This window comes from Panthera tigris, chromosome A1 (genome assembly GCF_018350195.1).
Source record: "Panthera tigris isolate Pti1 chromosome A1, P.tigris_Pti1_mat1.1, whole genome shotgun sequence".
In the NCBI taxonomy this organism is placed as follows: domain Eukaryota; kingdom Metazoa; phylum Chordata; class Mammalia; order Carnivora; family Felidae; genus Panthera; species Panthera tigris.
Window position 1 is genome coordinate 176969007 of NC_056660.1, and position 21299 is coordinate 176990305.

Sequence of the window (21299 nt, forward strand, 5' to 3'; positions counted from 1 at the left end):
ACAGTCTGAGACTCTGCTTCATCTACAAACTATGGCTAAGAACAGTAACAACCCGAGTTGTTTCCAGTTACTGAATGAGGTCAGAGTCTGGCACATAATGAAGGCTCCAAAGGTTTTAGCTGTTATTAGTAATTGTAATTATGATTCTCAGATTTTCACTTATGATTTCATGAAGTAGGTAGTATCATTCTCAACTTACAGTTGAAGAGGTGTCTAACCAGAAGGTCTTGACTCCAGATTTACACCTCAAATCTAGTGTTCATACTTTTCTTACTCCATACGTGAATCTTTTATGAGGTTTTCCTATCTCAATTTGACATGTTCATATAGCACTTAATATGTAATACTAATTTGGTAGTCACTTATCAATTCATTCAATCACCATTTATGGAGATCCTGCTGTCAGGCCATGGGGGAAGAAAGACAAGTTCTTGTCCTGAAAAAGCCACTTCATTGGGGGCACCTGAGTGGCTCAGTCTGTTAAACATCTGACTCCTGATTTTTTGGTTCAGGTGAAGCTCTCACGGTTGGTGGGATCAAGCCCCACATCAGGCTCTACACTGACAGCACAGAGCCTGCCTGGGATTCTCTCTCCTTCTCTGCTCCCCTCCCCAAAATAAACTTAAAAGTAATAAAAAAATAACAATAAAAAGCCACTTCACTTCTAGGGAAGATGGGCAATGAGCAAGTTAAGAGAGAAATTCTAGCTTGTTATCAGGGCTTTGAAGAAAACCAGTGGTAAAGAAAACACTTCTAGGTAATACTTGGGCTAAGACACAAAGGTGGGGAGAACCAGCCATGCAAAGGAATATTCCAAGCAAAAGACATCAAGTGCCTGCAAGGAGAAAAAGGCTAGGTGACAGGAAGGACTAAGCCAGGGGTGAGTGGCAAGAGTTGAGGGTAAAAACAGGCAAATGCTCAATCATGACTTGTAGGCTCTGAGGCCAATACATACCCAAAAGCCTTTTTTTTTTTTAAAGCCACTATTTATGTACAATTCTTAAGTGCGTATGTTTTAAGTGTGAGTTTGGAAAATGTATGTATGTCAACACCTTTCTGGGGGTACCTGTATGGCTGTCAGTTAAGCATCGGTCAAGCATCTCAATTTTACTTCAGGTCATGGTCTCAAGGTTCTTGAGTTCAAGCCCCGCCCCTGCATCCGGTTCTGTGCTGGACTGTGTGAAGCCTGCTGGGATTCCCCCTCCCTGTCCCTCCTCTCAAAATATAAACAAAACAAAAACCTGAAGCATAGGCTCCCCACACCCATCACTGGTCCCAATTTAACATTTGTTGGTACTAGATTCTAGTGTAACATAAACTGAACCATGTATTATGTGCGATTTTGTGTCTGGCCTCTTGCTCTCATGTTGAGATTCATCCTCATCCATTGATGATGGTCAGTTGTTCATTCTTATTGCCAAGTAGTACTCACCAGTGTGGACATGCAATTAGTCTGTCAAAGGCTTTAAAACGAAGGGTCAAAATCCATTTTTTCAAAAGGTTACTGTAGGTGATAATGAGTTGGAATGTTCCAATTGTGGCAGTGAGGGAGGCCAATGCAGGCCACTACAGTTTGGGCTACATGGCTGTGTGCTAATTCAGTTCCCAGCTGTAATAAGCCAGTAATACCCCCTTGTTGTCTTCCGCAGAACTGAAAATTTAAAGGGAGTTGAGAATGTGTATTGACTGCTAGTACAATGGGATGTTAAGTCCTACAGGACAGTTAACTGTTTTGCTTACTTACTAATCCTAAACACTTAGAACTTTGGTACACAGTATACATTTAATTATTTTAGATTCCTCCCATCTCTTTTTCAAGAGTGAAAGTAAATTAACATCCGACATTTTTTTTCCCACTTCTCCCCAACATAAGACTAAAATAAAGTATTTTGGAGACAGATGGGAGAACCTCCAGCCTAAGAACCCAGGACAGAGCCTCAAGCCTTCAACAGCATCAAGTAGTTTGGTTAAGAGCAGACCCTTAACACAGATAAGCCTCAACAATTTTCTCAAAACCAGCACTTAGAACTTTCACAGCATTAAACAGGACCTCTAACTGCCAAATTCATGAGTCAGGGAGCAGCAACTGGCTCTTTGGCAAGAACTGGCTGGAAGGTAGCCTTAGACTTTCTGAAATAACATTAACCCTTTACTGTTAACTATACTGGAATTAAAAAACTCAACAAAATAAAAAATTTTAACCCCTTTATCTCCAGAGCCCAGATCACTACCTTTGATTCAGAGCATCAGTGCATGTGACCCTCAACTTTTCTTGGACAGTTTCAAAAAGCCCCACACCCTAGACATTTTCTCTCCCCTCATTAAGCTAGTGGTTGTCAGCCAAAAAAGTTACAGTGAAATACCAATACAGGATTTCAGGATACTTAAAACTCAATACACTTCCAGAGGTTACCAGAACATCAACCCATCATTCTGAAAATTGGTAAGTGAAAAGAATAAAACATTAAAATATCTGTTTTTCGAAGTCAGGAACAAAGGGAAACAATAAAAGTGGGTATTTTAAAAGAAATGTCTGCAGAACAGTGAATGGTATTGCTAAGAACTAAGCCATTAAACATTCATATTCAGCAGACTGGCCTAAGGAAGGGAAATAGAATTATTCCATCAAAAAGTACTAAATATAAAAAGTATTACTCCAGAATTATTCCATCAAAAAGTACTAAATATAAAAAGTATTACTCCTGGCAAATCCATAAATTCTCAAAATTAAGAACAAAGCAGCTTCTCTTACAGGTCCCTCTACTATGAATCAAAAAAGATTAGTATTAGGGACAAAGAAAAATAATTGTTTTTTTCCTATTTATCTTAGAAAACTAAAAATGTGGAGTGCCTGGGTGGCTCAGTTAAGCACCTCGTGATTTCATCTCAGGTCATGACTGAGCCCCATATGTTGGGCTGCATGCTGGACATGGAGTCTGCTTGAGATTCTCTCTCCCCCTTCGCCTCTCTGCCCAGCTGGTGCTCTAACATAAAACTAATTTTTAAAAGCTAAATATGCTTTAAAACTTTAGTTTTCTCAAAGTACCTCATTTGTTTTTAGCAATTAAACCAATATTGATCTAAGTACGGCCAATGTCACTTAATAATTTGCACTCCTTGAAAAGGAGGAATTTCTAGTCATAAGCCTTACCTTATTTAGTTGGCTGAGGTCTAGAACCAAGCACTATTAGTGACTTTTGAGGCACATGACATACCTGGAATCTTTACTGAAGATGGATTTGATTAGTTTTATCTTATGAGCAAGAACAGGGTACAGGGTCACCAGTAAGGCCAACCCTAAGAATGGGGAGTAGTGCTTTTGATTTTCCTGCTACATCCGTACCCATGAAATAATAAACCCAAGTGTTAACTTCTACACAAAGCTACTCAAATAAACAAATCAGACCTACATTTTGGAGACATAATGCAAAAGTACACTTCTACTTTTGAACAGTTTAAGTAACTAATTACCTAATATACTCCCATATCATCACATTCTGCAATGTAAATCACTACCTAGGAAAGGAACGACAACTCTAATGTATTTAACTCACGGTAGCACTATTTTACACCAGTAAGTTTTAAAGTCATGTGTAGCTTGTTTTGGAATTCTATCAACTTAATGATCTTTTAAACATTAATATAAACATCCTTTAAGCCAAAGGCACTGTTCAGTGAAATGAAGAACAATGAACATTCACCATTTCCATTGGAGTCTCCATTAACAATGGTATAAAATGAGAAACTACAAGGATAGACCTCCTGGAGCGAGGAAATGGAACACTCAATGAAGAAAAACAAAACCTGAAGTAAACGACTAGAAGAAGCACCTAACTCCTGGCAACTGGGATTAGAAAGACAGTACTGCACCAACCTTTTCCCCACCTCCCAAAATAAGGTTACTGTACCAAAAATACTCAAGAAATTAAAAGGCTGGTGGTATCTGTTCATCCCATCAAAATATCTGCAACTGCAGCCTGATGAGCAAGAGCAATCCTCCTAATCAATATAAAAAAGACTGAGAGGTGAAAAAAAATGAGTAAACAATGCATGGGGTGAAAAGAGTTTCTTCAGACTTCAGATACTATGTCCCCAAACACCAAGGAAGAGCATTTGGAAGTTAAAAAAATAAAACACAATTTTGATGACATAAAATAGTCTCTTCTCCTAAAGTTTAAACAGAAAGGAATGAGGAAAAACATCCAAGAGAACCAAACAGAAGGCCTAAGAACGGATAGAAGTTAAGCAAGAGACTGAAATCTCCCAAGAAAATGGCCCCAAACTGGAAAAGTCTCTGGAGGACAGACCCAGTTTACCCAGGGCCCAGAATAAGACCTAAAACTTTAGAAAACCAACAACAATCTTAAAAATGAATTCTCAGAAAAACTGGTCATATACAAAAGAACACATGAAAACATCAGGAGGACAAAAACGGCACAATTAAAATTCTAAGATTTAGCGGCACTGAACTTGGTTAAAAAGTGACTTTTCAGATTATATGTACTCAGAAAATACCTCCTCCACAGATTAGCAAACTACTGGATACACCACAACAAAACAATAGAACAGTAATCTAACCATGACACCACCATGCAACTGGCACATGGTAAAACATAGATCCCAAGGATTAGCCTCTGAATGTCCTCATGTAACCACCACATGCAATAAATTAACTTTTCTCCCAAGGATCTACAAATGTATAAATTATGTGCTATTTTGGGCAAACTGAGAAAAAGGTCAACAGAATTCATCTTCTGTTCTGGTTTAGATGAAGAACCCAAGTTAAGAAAGCCTGCTACAAGCTATTTAACATGCCAGATTTTACCAGTGAAAAGGCTGGGTACGTGGATAGGTGGCCTGACCGAACATCTGGAAACACGCCTGCATGACCACAATTATCAACCATTATCAGGAGGTAGGAAAGTAGAAGCATTAAATGCTCACGATGAAAAATTAAGAAGCAGGAACAATTTAAAGGGTTTAGGGCAAGGACTGTTTCTCAGGGGATTTTTAGGTGTTATCTGATACTTTTAACTATGTACAGCTAGTTCTTTGACAAAGTTTAAGGGTAAATAATAGAAAGAGAAACAGTGCTACTTTATTAAAATACTGAGTTTATTTCACATGTATATTTTTGTCTCCCCACCATTTCCATTTGTCTGACCACCACTACTACTATGTCCTATCATAACATTCCATACATACTTAAAACCAAGCAAAGGGTGGAGCTCCATCTTTAAAAACTAAACAGGCATTTTGGACAACACATTCTTGGCAATGGAACCTGGACAACATTTATCAGACACGGTAGGGAAAGTTCTCACTCTGCATTATAAAAAGGACAGCCAGATATCAACTGTTACAGAAATGAAATAAGACGGAAAATTTTAACAAACTGTTTAAACTATTTTCTTAAAGAGACTTCCTCCACTGCCAGAGATCTTGAATAGCCTGGAAAACAAAAAAAGAAATGTGGTTAAAAGAACCACAACACTTCACAGACACCAATAAATTAAACCATGTTTCTTTGTACAGTTCAACATACCTATTATTTTTCATCCTACCACCAAAAAGGTTCAACTCTAGATAATTAAGAACTGATTGCAAGGGAATTTGTACTCAGACATAATTTACTTTCAAATACTTCAAAAAAGACATAAAGTCATGTGAATCTTTGTAAACGAAATCAATGGTACTAGTATGCATTTAACAGCTTACATAAATGAAATGAAAGAGCAGAGAGGCCAGTTTGGCCAATGTTGCCTATGTCCTCTGCTCAGGGCTGCCAGACTTAGCACATAAAAATACAGAAAATGCAGTTAAATAAAATTTCTGTTAACACAGTTACATATACTTAGTTCTAAGCCTGTAGAACACAAACGAAAATATTATGTGTACTTGAAATACACTAGATTAACTACTCAGCCCTTGTTCTTATCTGATGTGTTAAAGCACTTAAAACACCCGTCTTCTATTCTAAGGCATCACCTGCTTTTCCATTCCTTAAATTTAAGGATTTAAATGTTGTCTACTGACAAAAAAAAGCGCATCCCTCCACTTCTATGCCTTACTTCAATACATGAAATCTATCCTTGTTCTCATACTAGTATGAACATCCATGCCAAAGAATTATTCTTCAAATGAGTCATGATTAAGTGTAGTTGTTATACACTTCAAGTTCGCATTTCGTTTCCTATCCATAAATAATGTTCTTTTAAGTCCTGGGGTGCCTGGCTGGCTCAGACCGTGTAGCATGTGACTTGATCTCAAGGTTGTGGGTTCAAACCCTACATTGGGTAGAGAGATTACTCCAAAATAAAACCTTTTAAAAAGTAAAGAGATAAAAAATAGTCTTCATGTTTGTCAATTCTTTACAGGATTCAACAAATTCCTTTAAAACAATAAAATACAGGTCAGTGAGTTCTTTGACTATCTCTGAATTTACATAATCCTGCTAAACAGTCATTTAAAACTAAGAAAGTAACCTTTATTTGATGTACTGTTTAAAAAATGTCACTAAGAACATTTAGAGCCTCTTCTCCCAAAATATGATTTTAGTGCTTCAAATACATAGGATTGATTCTCTCAACTACTGTTTTTCAACAGCCACTGGGTTTCAAATGCAAGGGAAATGAATATCAAATGTTGAGTCTCATAAAATCTTCCTGGTCACTCAGAATTTTGTAGAATCAGTTTTGAGTAAACAATACCTTTAAATAAACATTTACCAAACTTTGATCTGTGGTTTCTCCACAAAAACTACAGTTGTTTTCATTAGCTCTTAATTCAAGAGCTTATACAAAGACTTACTAGTATTTCTCAAGTCCCATCTGGAAGGGATTTTACTAGCCAAATCCTCATAAGCAACTTTTTCACAAGGAAAACTATACAAGCAATGGCAATATTTTATACATTGTGATTACTTGTATATGTAGGCACGCCATAAAAACGTGAAGCATTTAAGCTTTGATAATCTCTACAATAATAAATGAAACTACTTTTTAATACTGTAGAAATTTCATCCTGGCACTTCAAAATATGCTTCCAGTTTTGTTTTTTATTTTAGTTTTAGAAAGAGAAGAGAGCACATGTGTATGAGGGGAGAGGGGCAGAGAAAGAAAGAATGAATCCGGGGCAGGCTCCACACTCAGGTCCACATGGGGCTCTATCCAACAACCCTGGATCACGACCTAAGCCAAAAATCAAGAGTCCAATGCTCAAACAGAGGCTGAGCCACCCAGGCACCTGCCCAGTATGCTTCCAGTTTTAGAGTCAGAAAATACTTCTGGTAACAGTGAATTCAGTTACTTTAGCTCCAAGACTGATACTATACCATTTGTGGAAGGCCTTTACAACTTTGGTTATTATTTTATCTTCTCTGAATTTTTCTTAATCACACACTTTATTTCACCACTTTCTTTGGTACTGGCGGGAGAAATCACGTCTTAGGCTTCCTTGTTAGTGCATGCATCTTTCCACTATTTGCAATACTGGACAATTGTATACTGCAGTTTCACAGACTTTTAACAAATGTCCAGTATTCAGAAAACTCACAGAATTCACTTGCATTTTGGGGTTCAAGTACATATAAACAGAATAGCAACCAAAAGAGTAAAAACTTGAATTTCATCTCACAGCCATATCAATCAAGGCTAACTTCCAAAGTATTAGTAAACAGTGTTGAAACATTGAAAGGATTTCAAATTGGAGAAAAATAGTGCTGCCATGTAAATGATTTAAGTGCTACCTACTGCTGCAGAAAATTACCTCAAAAGGACAAATTTCATTTACTGAAAAAAGTTGGACACAGGAGGCTTAGGGATTGATTCCTGACAAAAACCATTTAACACAGCATATGTTCTGTATATACAAGATACCTAGCACCCTTACCTGTTTTTACATTTTCCTTACATTTGAGTCAGCAACCATAAGACAATAAAAATAAATGCATCAATTTCTACTAACAAAATAATATATAACACAAATTAACAGCTGATTCAAGCTACTACATTGAGTATTAACTACAATTTGACTTCTTGCTTCCTGATTTTACACATTAGGTCGATTTCAGCAAAATGTGTTTCCCAAGCACACAATAAAGCAAAAGACCAGACTACCTGAAATAGTCAAATGGAGCAAGGAAACCACAGCACATTTCTTTAGCCAACAGAGTAAAACTGCGCTCAGTAACGAAGAGATAATTTACCAACTATATAAAAACTGAGAAAAATGTACTAAGAAGTTATCTTCTCAATCTCTGCCAACTAAATTCTTAAGAGTTTCCATGTACTTAATCTGAAGTGTAATAGTCTGTGGTTAGGAACCTTTTAAAAGAAGCCAACACTTAAAGAAAATAATCATAAATAAATCACAATAAAAAATTTGGATTTGGTCAGGTCTCCTGAAAATTCAGTTACCTCTTGGTCAGTCATCCGGAAGCAATTCTTCACATAATTGATGAACTTGGCTTCCACTTTGGGAAGAGAACCACCCTAGGAGACAAAAGCATTATTGCGTTTAAGTATAGGAACACTGTTTTTGAGATATTATGAAATTCCTCACAGATTTGCATACTCTTACATGGACCATTGGTTCCTTGCCCCTTCAACTCTTTCATTTTAATACTGAGTTTTTAGGCCCAGAAAGACCTATTAGGCAACAATATTTAGAACCTGAGTCTTTCATAGTACTCCTATATTGATAGGTTTGTCAAAATTTCAAATTCTCTCCAACCACCCTAAAAATATAAAATATGAGCTACAACAGATTCTCAGGCACTCAAATATGTCAGCTTGACTGCCTACTCTATTATATACTACCCCAAACCAAATGTAAAGCAAATGTATACCCCTTGAGTACCGCAAAGAGATCAAAACTGAACATCACTTAATACATACTAAGAACCTAAGTCCAGCACAACGCTAACCTGGAAGTCAGTTCAAGAGGTATATGAAGTCCAAACGGGACAAAAATTAGTCCTACATTTCACTGATCTCTAAAACTTGGCACCTCCTTCAGTTATAGACATAGGGGATGAATCACAACAGTACTAACACCAAGTTATTTTCAAAATATTTCATCAAATATTTTCAAAGACTGCAATTACTGCAAATATCTTGGGGTTTACAGTCATTTCTACTTTTGAATTATCTTATTTAACATACTAAGTATATCGTCTTTGTTCCTCATTTTGGTAACTAAATTTTACTTTTTCTTGTAACCTGAAACATCTATGCATTTTAAAAAGACCAAGGTTTCAGAATGCCAAAGGAATCATAGCACAAAATAAGTGATCAGAAATATGGTATGGGATTCTTAAATTGCCTCTATAACCTAGAAAATAAACCTGTCATTTCCATTTTCAAATTATTTGCCACATACATTCTTATTTGATTCATTCAAATATTTATTGAGCAGCTAAGGAGATACAAACAAAGGTGATTAAAACATGGTCAAAGAGGTGAGGCAAATGCACAAATCATAGAAGGTATAATGTTCACTGAAATCACAGCAGCCAAAAGAAAGTGCTTTAGGAGACTAAGAATGAGATTGCTTCCAGCCTGGAAGGGGGCGTGGGTGGGTGGCAAATCAGGAAAGGAGATTTGAGATTAAAATAGAAGACTTCAGTCTGGATTGTTGATGACACTCAGTATGGACTACATTTCTCTCTCCTTTTCCTCTCTCCCCAGCTTGGGGCTTAATTTACCAGTAGTGCCCAGGACTGTTCAATTCGCCTGTAATTAAACCAAGGAGATAGGTCCATATTAAAATGGTGGGGGAGGGTTATCTAAAGAGGTCATTTTAGCACTGTGTGAAAGGGATAAATATAAAGCAATGACACCAGAAGACTAGAAAGGTTTACAGTATTACTAAAGCAAAAACAATACATAATACATTCTGGTTCTAAATGTTATTCTTCCAACTGACTCTTCACTGCACAAGGAAATCTACTGAAGCCAGGTAGAACCTAGAAAACACAGGAAAAACATGGGCAAAGGAGCAACTTTTCCTCACCATCCCGTGTTTATTCTCAAAAACTGGGGTCTAATATTATGTAACTCTCAGAATTCTAGCTTTTCTCAAATGTTTGAATACATTTAAACTGATCATTCCATTCCATTTTCTACAAGTCCAAATTCACTAGTTTAAGAAGTTTAGTTCTCCGGTCAAGTAAGCAGCAGGATGAGAGCAAATTTCTTCTGTTTCCACTATTTAAGACAAAAGGCAACTAAATGTAAGCGTATTGGTCAAAGATCCACATATATTGACTGGTAATACCTTGGTGTAAAAGGCAAATAAAAGGACTCAAATTAGGAGGTTTTTTTTTAACTATACCAAGCAACCAGCAGCTTGCAATTTTGTAAGACTCATACGCCCTCTGCTGGTTCTGTAGCATCTTACGAAAAGAAAGGAAATGTTCTCATTGAATTTTTAACATCCGAAGTCAGAGACAAATCTTAAAATCAACTTACTTGTATTTCTTTTATGAAAGAATATACATGTAACTTCAAATACGCAAAAAAAAAAAAAAAAAAAAAAAAAAAAAAAAAAAAAAAACAAAACCACTGAGACTAGAAATGAATGTAAATAATAAGTAATACACTTCTGAAAACCAAGAGCACATAAGGGACAGATACATCAAGGAAAAACAATAAGGAACAATCTTGTTCCAAGCCTTCACAATGGTGTTTAAGAGAGGGGGAAATATACCTTTATCAAGTTTCTTCAGGAAAGATCATTTTACTCACTTTTTCTATACTTGCTTGCATTTTTGCTTTAATGTCTTCTACAGAACTAGGTCCTTTCGGTGTTTTGGGAGTCTTTTCCTGTTTTTTGAAAGATTCTTGACCCTGAAAAACAAGTTGAATTTCGAAAGGTTGTAAGTGTATACACTTACATATACTGTTAAAACCCATCCTACATACATGGATTTTCTCAAGAAAAGCATTATTTACAATCCTTCCTTGTAAAATGTATACAACCAGAATTCAGGTATCATAAATTAATTCATGACTGAACAATTATATTCTTAAAATCATTCCTTAAAAAATAGAATAGTTTGAGTTTGCTTTTATATTTCACATCAGATTAGTTCACATTTAAAAAGGATACCATCAAAATTGAAAGCATAAGGCTCCAAGAATTAAGCAAGTCAATGCAGCTAGATGCCTGATACCCATTCCCATAGCTTTTAAATAGTAACCTCCAAGACCAGGTATTGTGGTTCCTTTAAGCTGCTATTAGGTTCTAACATGCAGCCAGGGTTGAGAAACTCTGGTATGCCATAAATAATATCTTTCAACAAACAAGATTCCTTACAGAAGACAATTCTAACACAATAAAATCTTTGTGCTGGCTTTCTCTTCCACTAGAATGCCAGGAATGATACATATAGGACAATGATTACCAACAAGCATATTTTAGTGCTGTAAGACATCAATTACAGGTGTTCTCCAAGCACTATCAAATTTCAGACTACCTTCTTCCACAGAACTTTTAACTTTCCTAACTACCTCAACAAAGGCTGTGTTTAGGTATATGATGCCACTTACTTTTGATCTTGGTGTTGATGGTTTTGAGTCTTTTCCATTCTGGTTAGATTTTTGTGCATTTTTGGCTGGAGTATCTCGTATAGACTGCAATTATAAATTAATCTTAATCAATGCCCTCCTATGTAACTGCCCCAAACCATATAAAAGTAGTAGTTTGCTAAAACCAAAAAAAAAAAAAAAAAAAAAAAAAAAAAAAATTCTGACCAAAGTTTTAAAGTGGGAGAAGGCCACATGGGTAAAAAAGTAGATCACTGTCCACTACTAGGAAATCTTAAGACTACCCCAACTCAGGGCTAATTTTTAAAGTATTAGATCATTAACTCCTCCCAAGCCAGCTTTCATTAACTACAAGTGAAGAGCACAAAAATTTATCTATCATCATTTGTTACTAGCAACTTCTGGCAACCCTGTACCATTGTATCCTACTTACTTTCTTTACTGGAGCCTTTTCTTCAGCTTCCTCATCATCAAAATCATCATCATCATCACTACAAATGAAATGAGTCATTATTACTGATTCAACACACTCATAAACCAAAAAGCCTATGTAGAAACTGGCTATGAACCAATTTCATAGAAGAGCCAATGAATCAACAAGTTTAGACAATCAAATCAAGGTATTAAGAAATTTTGAACTTTCGACAAAAAGAACTGAAAGCAGGATCTTAAGAGATATTTGTCCATTCATCATCATTATAGCATTATTCACAATTTCCAAGAGGTAGAAGCAACTCACATGTCCATTAACAATCAAATAGATTTTAAAAATGTTCTATATATTTAATGGAATATTTGAGGTTTTTTGACAGTTATCACAATTTACATTCTTGGAATATGCTATTTTAATGAATTCCTGTCACATGCTGAAGATGAATAAATCTTGAGGACATTAACTGAAATAAGACAGTCACAAAAAGAAACATACTGTACAATCCCACTTAATATAACACACCAAAAGTAATCTTTATACTCTTTATAGAACCGAAAGTAGAATGGTGGTTGCCAGGGGCTGAAGATAGAAATGAGTTGTTTTCATTTCATGAGATTTTCAGTATTACTACAAGAGTTTGAGACCTGTCAAACAATGTGAATATGGATAACATTCCTGACTGTACACTTTAAAAAAAAAAATGGTTAAAATGAGAATTATGTTTTTACAATTAAAAGGCATAAAAATTTTACAAAGTGGAGATTATAGTTTAAAGAAATTAAAATAAACACATGTAATGTTCACAGATCAGTAGAAATATTTTACTGAGGTGGCAACTCTATTAATCTACAGGTTCATCGAAATCCTTGAGTCCCTGCTGGCTTCTCTATAGAAATTGATCCTAAAATTTGCATCAAAATTCAAGGAACCGAGAGCAGCCAACAACAAACTTGAAAAAGAACAAAGTTAGGATTCAGTATTTTCAAAAGAAACCCACGTGAACTACAAACCAGGACAATTGTTTTAGCAGAAGGATAGACCTATACCAATAAAATTCAAGAGTTGAAAGGCTAATAAATAGTGCTGGGACAACTAGAAATCCACATGCAGAATTTAAGTTAGTCCTCTACCTCACCATGTACAAAAAGTGATTCAAAATGGACCAAGGGTCTAAATTTTTAGGTTTGACACCAAAAGCACAAGCTAACAAACTGGACTTCATAAAACCTTAAAAAAAATGTAAGCTAATATAACACTGTGTTGTCAACTATGCTTCAAAAAAAAAAAAAAAAGAAAAAGAAAAAGAAAAAAATTTTTGTGCAAAGGATACCACTGAAGAGTGGAAAGACAACCCAAAGAATGGAAGAAAATATTTACGAATTGTATGTATCTGATAAGGGACTTGTCCCAAAACATTAAAAGAAAACTAACACTGGGATACCTAGGTGGCTCAGTCAGTTCAGCTCAGATCATGATCCCACAGTTCTGTTGAGTTTCAGCCCCACATGGGACTCTGTGCTGACAGCTGGGAACCTGCCTGAGATGTGTTCTCTCTCCCTCTCTGCCCCTCCCCAGCATGCCCACGCTCTCTCAGAAATAAACAAACAAAAAAAAACCCTCTTTTAACTCAATAATCTAGAAAAAAATCAAGACACAAACCTTGGATTGTGAATAACTTGTTCTGTGAGCGTTCCACAAGACGAGCAAACATGTCTATAATAAATTAACTTGATAAACCAGTGATGTCTGTAGTTAAGAATAGTACGTGACACCAAACATCGTATCTCACAACTAAACCAATGGTTCACTCTGTAGGATTGGGGGTGATTGTCTCCTATGCTCAGATGATTGGTCTCAGGTCACAGTGTTTGGGAGAAATCAGTGATTTTTCAAAATGTTGGAAGGTGCCCACAACTGGCACTAGGCTATTTTTTGTCACTTCAAAGCGCCTATGGACAATCCTTTGCTCCTTTGCTTCATTCTAGGTCAGGCTGCCGGCAGATACAGACCCTTTCCTCTGCTGCTTTATTGCCAGTTACACTAAATACAATAGATGACAAGTTTATTAATACTGTACTGTAAAAAAGATTCCACTGAGCCAATAGATAGCAGTGATGCCATTACTGGCAGTGAAAGTCATCCTACACAATAAAATAACCCTCCTCTCGTCTCCCTCACACCAGCTATGAAGGTTTTCCAAGTGCAGGTTAAATTCTCTTTATGTTTTGTATTTTCTTTATTATTTTGTATTATAATCCAGTATTATAATCATTTTCATATGAATATTTTTGCATTGTGGGACGAATCATCTGAGTTTCCACTATTTCTTATGAGGAAATTCACTGATCTATGAGTGCTGTGGGTTGCAAACATGTTTCTGGAATAAATTATGCCTGCAAACCAAGGTTTTACTGTACTAGGAATGCTTCAACATAAATAATTTTTTTAAGTTGTGTATTTCTTTTTGAGAGACACCATGCACACGCAAGCAGGAGAGGGGCAGAGAAAGAATCCCAAGTAGGGCGTGATCCCACAAACCATGAGACTATGACCTGAGCCAAAATCAAGAGTTGGATACTTAACCGAGTCACCGAGGTGCCCCAATGTAAATGGTTCTTTTAAAACCGTCATAGATCACGTATTGTATGATTCCATTTACATTAAATATGCAAAATAACCAATTCTATTAAAGATGAGAAACAGTGGTTGAGTAGAGCCAGGTGAAGGAAGTGATTATAGAATGATTTTGGACGACATAACTAGTCAAAAAGTTATTCTTCAAGGCGCCTGGGTGGCTCAGTTGGTTAAGCGTCTGACTTCGGCTCAGGTCATGATCTCACGGTTCGTGAGTTCGAGCCCCGTCAGGCTCTGTGCTGACAGCTCAGAGCCTGGAACCTGCTTTGGATCCTGTGTCTCCCTTTCTCTCTGCTCCTCCCCTGCTCACGCTCTCTCTTTCCTTCAAAAATAATAAACATTCAAAAAAAATTTTTTTAAAGTTTCCTTTCCTTCTCTTCCTTACTACGTAATCTCTAAATTTAAAACAGGAGCAACTTCATCTATGTGCAACCAAAGGAAACACCCATCTTTTCAGAATTGGGTTAAAATGGTCAAGTATCATGTAATACATACAAAGCCATAGATACAGTCCTTTATTTTAAACAGTGATTCTGTCAATTTTGGCTTAGAACCCAATCCCTTTATGTGCCTCCCCACACTAGAAACAAGAATGACAATGATTTCTATAAAACCACTGTCATAAGCGGTTTTATTTAACCATCTCTACCCTATACGTTATCTGACTACCCACCCCTTTACCCCTTCTTCCCTTCCATGAAAACTAACTTGGGCCTTAACAGATACACACACACTTCATTCTTCCCACACTACCAAACCTAAAGGCAACTTGGAACATGGAAGAACAGAGACTACTCTATGTTGTGGTTGTATCAGGAAAAATCCCCATTTTAAAGACAGGAAATCCTTCAAAACCCAAGCAGATTGAAGGTAACAATCAGGTCCCTACTCAAAAGCCTTTCTTCCTAGAAGAGATTTTCTCCTCAGTGAATATGCTACTGTGCATAGACAGTATACCTAGACAAAGGTAACCTGAAATCAAGGACTAAATAAACTCAAATATAACTAAGCACCATACACCATCCATATACACCATCCATATTTCTCATTTGTTTTAAGCCCATTTCCCCTATTTCTCTTGGAGTGTATCACTTTAATTCTTACTGATAACTATACTCAAAAGCAATTAACAATAAAGTACCAACTATATTGTTTTAAATTTGATATGCAAGTAATTTTGAATTTTGTTAAGCATTCAACTCACTTTTCCTACTTTCTGCCTTCACTGTCCTGCCCAAAGGGCTTTTTAAAGAACTACCAGGTTGGCTACTTGAGGTTACTGAAAACCTAACTCCCAGATATGATCATTAACTAGTCCATGTTTGATCAGTCTTTCCTATGTTCTATTCGAATTATGTTTTCAATAAATATATATGGACCAACCTGGGAACTCAGAAACAAAGCTGTCAATTAAAAGTTCAACTTATTACAAATTACTGACATTACTGGAAATAGGAAAGACCAATTATAAATACCATTTTATTCTTTAGTGGGCATGTAACTGTTTACTTAGCCTAACCAAATTTAATAAACCTATCAAATCCTTTCCAAGAAAATCTTAATCTCTTTTACAAAAATTTTATCAGTAACAATCAGAGAACCAAGGGCCAAAATCCTTTGGGGGGGTGGGGGGAGGGAATTCGTTACGTTAAGTAACAACCCACAAAACAAATGTTGTTGGAGCTATTCAGATTCTCTTTTCACCCAAACCATTCATCATAAACTGTTCAGTGGAAGACACACCTAATCACATGTTCACTAAATCTTCCTCAGAAAAAAAAGTTATCTAGTCGGACACGTTTGGGAAATGCTGCATACTCTTGAAAATTTGCAACACACTGCAACTTTTCTAACTTTTTGTTAATGTTTCTGAGAAAAAGAGCCAACAGCAGGGGAGGGGCAGAGAGGGGGAGACACAATCTGAAGCAGCCTCCAGGCTCTGAGCTGTCAGCACAGGGCCTGACACAGGGCTCGAACCAACCGTGAGATCAAGACCTGAGCTGGAAGAAGAACATTTAACTGACAGAAGCACTCCCACACTGCATTTTAAAGGTTCTTAATCCCAATAGTATCCTTCAACTCAGCTAATGTAATGCAGTGACAACCACTGATCATTTACCCTTTCTTTAATTAAACTCTTACTTAATTTCATGGAGGACTGTGGTAAATAACTTTCATAAACTACTCTCCATACAGCTACATCAAGTTTCTAGAACACACTTACTCTTCATCATCATCGTCATCATCGTCATCTTCATCATCATCTTCATCGGCAGCAAGTTTTACTTTTTTCTTAAAAAAAAAAAAATATATATATGTAAATATATACACACATACTCATATACAAGTGCTGATCTTAATCACCAAACCAAAGGCCAAAATAAGAGAGATCTTTACACCTATACCTGTGGAACCTTGCTACCACTTCCAGGGGCAGAACGCTTTCCAGATATACTAAGGAGTTTCACATCCTCTTCCTCTTCATCTTCTGACTCTGCATCTTCCTCCACAGCTAAAATAAAAAATTATTTATTAGCTACGAATAAAACTCAACCAACAAGCAAGAACTCAGAAAAAAGAGCACAACATACAGTAAGGAGCATTTAAAAATTTTAAATGAACATTAAAAAAGAACTATGAAAACAGCAAATAGGGAACCAAAATTTTTTTTAAAAAGCAACTTTGAAGGCCAGCACTCTACTAGGCTTTAAATGAAAAACAAAAACAACAACAAAAAAACAGGCTTTTCCAGTTTAAGTTACTCTATTTCCACTTCAACCTATTAATTAAGACAGCAGTACTAAAACTAAGCATGCTTTACAAAGTCCAAATTGGGAACAAAGTTAACTGCATTAAGAGAGAATAAACAGCACAATACATAACATACCTACTAAGTGCTGTCCACTAATATGCACAGGCCCTGAACCGCATTTCAACCGTAAGACCACCGGTGGTGTTATTTCAAAGCCCCCAAGGGAAACCTGAAAAGGAAAAACTTTTAAAAATCACTAAACAAAAGTATTTGGTATAAATAACTGTTCATAACAGACTTACAAAAATGTATATAGGCAAACTCATAAACCAAATGAACAAACCAGTGAACCTGTTTCTCACCTCTAACAGGTAGCAAACCACTATGTTCAAGAGTTGACCATTCAACCCCACAGTGACATAAGACACAGCCACTGTTACTAGAAGTACCAAAGAAAATTCCTTCTTCAATGCCCTTGGTGTAGTAACCTAAAGGGCACCTACCTTAACACAACAGAATTAGACCTTAACATAAAATCCAGCAGTAAGTGCCCTTACCGTTGGCTGTACAGACATTTTCAAAGTTGCCAGTGTGACTTTAATTGGACTGCCTTCATAATTCATTGCCTCTGCTTCAACAATGTGCAATTCATCCTTTGCACCAGCTCCTAAACTGACCTGTGAACAAAAAATTACTTCAACTTTAGTTATTCTACTTTAAAATCCCCCCAAAATTTGTCTGGAAAAAAGAAAAACGAGAATTATAAACCCAGTATCAACACTGATGGAAAACTAATTTGTGCACAACGTTGTCTCAAGTTTTATGTGGCCTTGCCAATCATTTCTCATACTCAAATTTGAAACGCATAAAAATTTGATAGCATTGTTATAGGTTATCATCTACCCACAGTATGGATCACCTAACGTTTACTGACCACTGACTGCAAACTAGGCAGAAAAGGTTACAGGCTAGTCACTATAGAGGACAAAAAACATTTATCACTGCCTTAAAGGGCTTTACAATGCAGCCAAAGAAGCAAAGTACATAAATATGGGCAGCCTAACAGTAGTGTGACAGAACTTTGCATGATTACTAAATGAGAGGTAAAGAGGCCAAGTTTTACACCACAGGTACATAAGCAAATACATACAATACTCAGTTATAAAAAATACTATTGCAAAGTTATTAAGTCACACAAACAGGAATAGACTGAAATCAAGAAAGGTTAAATAGTTTATTTTGAAAAGTTTAACTTACCGTTCTTAAAGATAACTGGTGCTCGTTTTCATCATTATCCACTTTAAAGTGATAATCTTTGTCAGCCTTTAGTTCACAACCTGAAAAGGGGAAAAAAGCAACAACAAAAAAGAATTAGCTCTGAAACTTAACTGAGGGTAACCAAAAAAAACAGTTAATTTGTGAACAGATTTTCCACTATTCTAGCTACCAGATGGCAAGGCAGAAGTATCTCTTCCTGGGTTTCTTAAACACAAGTGTCTATAAATATCAAATAACATCCATACAGGGCTTTATAAATTCCACTTCCCCACTATACTATCTCATTTTCAGCTACACTATTACATTCTTAGGTAGAAACAGGCCCAAAAGTTTAGTAAAAACTGAAACCAGTATCTGAAACTAAGTCTAATATACAAGGTTGATAAAATCGCACTGTTTAAAAAAAAATTACCTACCTAACTACACAGGACAAGTGGCAAATTTAGAAATGAATGGTTACACAAACACCTACGTGAATTTGTATTTACAAGGGAAAAACTACAAACATGGATCAAAACTTGGCACAGGGATCAATATCCCATCCTTAAAGTTAACAGAAATGATATGCATTAAATTATGCTCAAATTATGTTTAAGATTAGCTATATCATAAGGATATTTCCAATAGAAAGGGTTAATACCGTATACTGACCAGAAACCCCAGCTAGTCAAAAGAGCCTTACTTAATGTAGGAGTTATCTACTCCCATTCCATCAATAGGCAAGTTGTTTCAAGTACCGACAGAATAACATTTTAATTATAGGATTCCATTTAATTGTCCTCTAACAGTTACGAGTACATAAATGCCTAAATGTTATCTCAATTAACACATCTCAGCATGGTATATTAAAAAAAAAATGTGTAACCAAATTTGCACTATTTCACAGCCTGACTGACAAAGATATGGCTACGACAATCAATTTCACTTAAGATTCAAAAACCAAAGCTGGTCGCTTTCTACTATGGTACTGGAGTTCTGGAGGGAAGGGAGGTCGAGATTCCAAAATTGTATCAGATCTTATGGACTCAAACTGAAACCTACACACATCTCCTATCTTTTCAAAAAGGCTGAAACCTACACACATCTCCTATCTTCTCAAAAAGGCTGTTTGCTCAATGCCGCACAGAAGGCTGTTTCCACCAGCTTCCCTCCAAAAAAAAGAATAAACATACATATACTTACAAATAACGCATAGAGACAAGGGTCTTGTTTTAGATCTATCTAGTCTCTAACTACAAGTACAACCTTCATTGAGTCACTTCAGTTCTGAACACGAGCATCGTCACCTGCAAAGTGGGCTAATTTCCATTTACCAATAGGAGATAGGAAAAGTGCTCTGTAATTGAGATCTGCCATCGTAGATGTTAAGCACCGAACAAAGACTTCCAGAATCTTGGCTCTACTCGCCACTTCACCCAACATTTCCCGCCTAACAGTTTCAATTAAGCCCCAGGATCCCAGGCTCCGGAGTGACAAGACACCAGGGAGCCCCGGATGTAGTGCCCACACCCCCCTCCTTCCCCCAACCACGTGGCAACCACGTGCTCCCAGCGGTTGCGGCCTCCTCACGCCCGGCCGCGCCTCCCCTCCCCCCGTAAGCGGCCGAGGCACCGGGACTGAATCTCCGCTGTAGGGCTCCAGACTCCTCAGGCCTGAGGCCAACGACGGGCTCTAAGTATCCTTTCCCCCAGAAAAGCAGCCACTGCCGCACACCACGGACCCCCACAACCTCCAGCCGGACGCCGGGACCCGGCATCAATGACCCCAGCCAAGAATCACAAGCCTACGGAATCACACACTCCAAGGGAAAATAATGCCCGTGGCCCTACCGTGTGCTCCAAGCAAAGCCGACCCCTCGGCAGGCCGGTTCTACGTTACCTCAGGCCCTGGGCCTCGGATCGCTCACGCCCCAGGCTTCAGGCCGCCCCTCCTTCCACCGCTTCATGCTTCAGTTCTCCCCTCCCGGCCTCCCATCCCTTAGGCTGCAAGGCCCCAGCGGCCCGCTTCCCTCCCTCTACCAGCCCAGGTTTCTCTACCAGCCCAGGCCTCAGTGGGTTTCCCGCCCCCCCACCTCAAAGCCACCAGGCCCCGCTCGGCCTCGCCCCAACCCCCCAGCACTTACCGAAAAGATAGTTCTGGGGCCTCAGGGGGCTCATGTCCATGTCCATCGAATCTTCCATGAGGTGGTGGCACGCACTTAGGTGGGAGAGAAGGCGGACGGAGAGAAACGACTACTGTTCCACAGAACAGCCGCGCAGGACGGAATCACACCAGGGAAAGGACGCGGGCTCCCTGCGCACATATATAGCACCGTGAAGATCTCGCGAGAGCTTCCCAAGTCCCGTCTCCACGCGCGTGCTCGGGAGCCCCCCCCTCCCTGGACGGTCGCCTTCCCGCGCAAGCGCTCTTCAACCCCACTCCTTTCTACCTCGCCCCCCACCTCCTCCAGGTACTTCGCGGGCTCCCACCGAGCAGGCGCACTCGTACCCCGGCCCCACCCCTCCGCCGGCGCCGCCTGTGCGCACGCGTGCTTTCTCCTGGTAGCGCGCGCTACCCCCCTCCAACCCTTCCACGTCCTCCCCGGTTCTGGCGGGCCGGCCTAGCGCCAGAAGCCTGCGCTGCCCACCCTGCAAAATGGCGACGGCAGCCCTTG

The 21299-nt window shown here is 38.0% G+C and overlaps 1 protein-coding gene across 2 annotated transcripts; it reads right to left on the bottom strand.

The window, feature by feature from the left end:
• Nucleotides 1-5094: 5094 nt before the first annotated feature.
• On the bottom strand, nucleotides 5095-20938 carry NPM1 (nucleophosmin 1). Of its 2 annotated transcripts, XM_007099225.3 has the most exons (11): nucleotides 20769-20938; nucleotides 18626-18705; nucleotides 17926-18045; nucleotides 17504-17597; nucleotides 17022-17128; nucleotides 16841-16908; nucleotides 11983-12040; nucleotides 11553-11636; nucleotides 10749-10850; nucleotides 8418-8492; nucleotides 5095-5451 (listed from the first exon to the last, which is right to left on the bottom strand). In XM_007099225.3, exons 1-11 carry the CDS (start codon nucleotides 20824-20826, stop codon nucleotides 5413-5415), a joined length of 885 nt encoding a protein of 294 aa, XP_007099287.2. In that variant the 5' UTR covers nucleotides 20827-20938; the 3' UTR covers nucleotides 5095-5412. The 2 variants fall into 2 exon arrangements, with proteins under 2 accessions (XP_007099287.2, XP_015390632.1); XM_015535146.2 differs by lacking the exons at nucleotides 5095-5451; nucleotides 8418-8492 and adding an exon at nucleotides 9405-9734.
• Nucleotides 20939-21299: the final 361 nt, after the last annotated feature.

Bases quoted from the DNA above. Each gene is read 5' to 3' on its own strand.
- NPM1 (XM_007099225.3), bottom strand. From the start codon at position 20,826: ATGGAAGATTCGATGGACATGGACATGAGCCCCCTGAGGCCCCAGAAC. The intron at 18,706-20,768 runs GTAAGTGCTGGG...TCCCCTTTTCAG, and splicing joins GCCCCAGAACTATCTTTTCG to GTTGTGAACTAAAGGCTGAC. The intron at 17,129-17,503 runs GTATGTTATGTA...TTTTTATTTTAG, and splicing joins TAGTGGACAGCACTTAGTAG to CTGTGGAGGAAGATGCAGAG.